The sequence below is a fragment of the Corvus brachyrhynchos genome, unplaced genomic scaffold (assembly GCF_000691975.1).
Source record: "Corvus brachyrhynchos isolate BGI_N302 unplaced genomic scaffold, ASM69197v1 scaffold511, whole genome shotgun sequence".
Taxonomy (NCBI): Eukaryota; Metazoa; Chordata; class Aves; order Passeriformes; family Corvidae; genus Corvus; species Corvus brachyrhynchos.
This window is the reverse complement of record NW_008236214.1, coordinates 156,533-157,188: the sequence shown is the minus strand read 5'-3', so window position 1 is coordinate 157,188 and position 656 is coordinate 156,533. Positions and strand designations below refer to the sequence as shown.

Here is a 656-nt window from a genome sequence, read left to right as displayed (position 1 = left end):
CGGTGTGCGGCTAAAGTTAGACCCGCTGAATGCCGGGGCAGTGCCAGCCCTGGGACCTGGCACTGCGGCCCCACAGGAACACTGAGGCAAAGGCCACGATGTGGCACACCGTGACGTCCCTAGTGCAGGGACTCATCTGACACGCAGCCAGAGCCATGCTGCTGGGACAGGGACACCAGCTGTCACCAGCACCAGTGCCCCCACAACCCAACCTGGCCGTGCCCGCCACGTGCCGAAGGACCCAGCCACTGGGGCACAGCACGGGGCCATGGCACCACAGCAGGGGCACCCCAGTGCCACCCGGAGGGGCTGTGATGGGGGAGCAGCCTCGGCCCAGGCACAAAGTAGCCAGAGCACTGGGGGGTGACCAGGTGCCACCAGACCAGGGAAAGGGACGCTGCAGGCAGGGACACAGAGGGCACAGGATGACAACCAGGTGCCACCAGGGCAAGGACAGGGACACCGGGGGCACGGCCACCATGCACAGAGGATGGCACCCAGTGCCAGGAAGTTGTGGGTGATGATCGCCGGCCCCTCCGATGCACCGGGAAACGGAGCACGGTGTGGGGGTCGCCGGGAGGCGCCGGTGGTCCGGGTGAGGCAAGGGGCTGTCACAGCCCGGAGCTGCCCCCGAGCCGGGGCCGCGGGCCCCCCGC

At 69.1% G+C, this 656-nt stretch overlaps 1 protein-coding gene across 1 annotated transcript in view; it reads left to right on the top strand.

Moving 5' to 3' along the window:
* Window positions 1-539: 539 nt before the first annotated feature.
* CNGA4 (cyclic nucleotide gated channel alpha 4) overlaps window positions 540-656 on the top strand; it is a 5,363-nt gene continuing 5,246 nt past the window's right edge. The window contains exon 1 of the mRNA XM_017744484.1: window positions 540-595. Coding sequence (XP_017599973.1) covers window positions 540-595 — 56 coding nt within the window. The remainder of the gene's footprint in view (window positions 596-656) is intronic.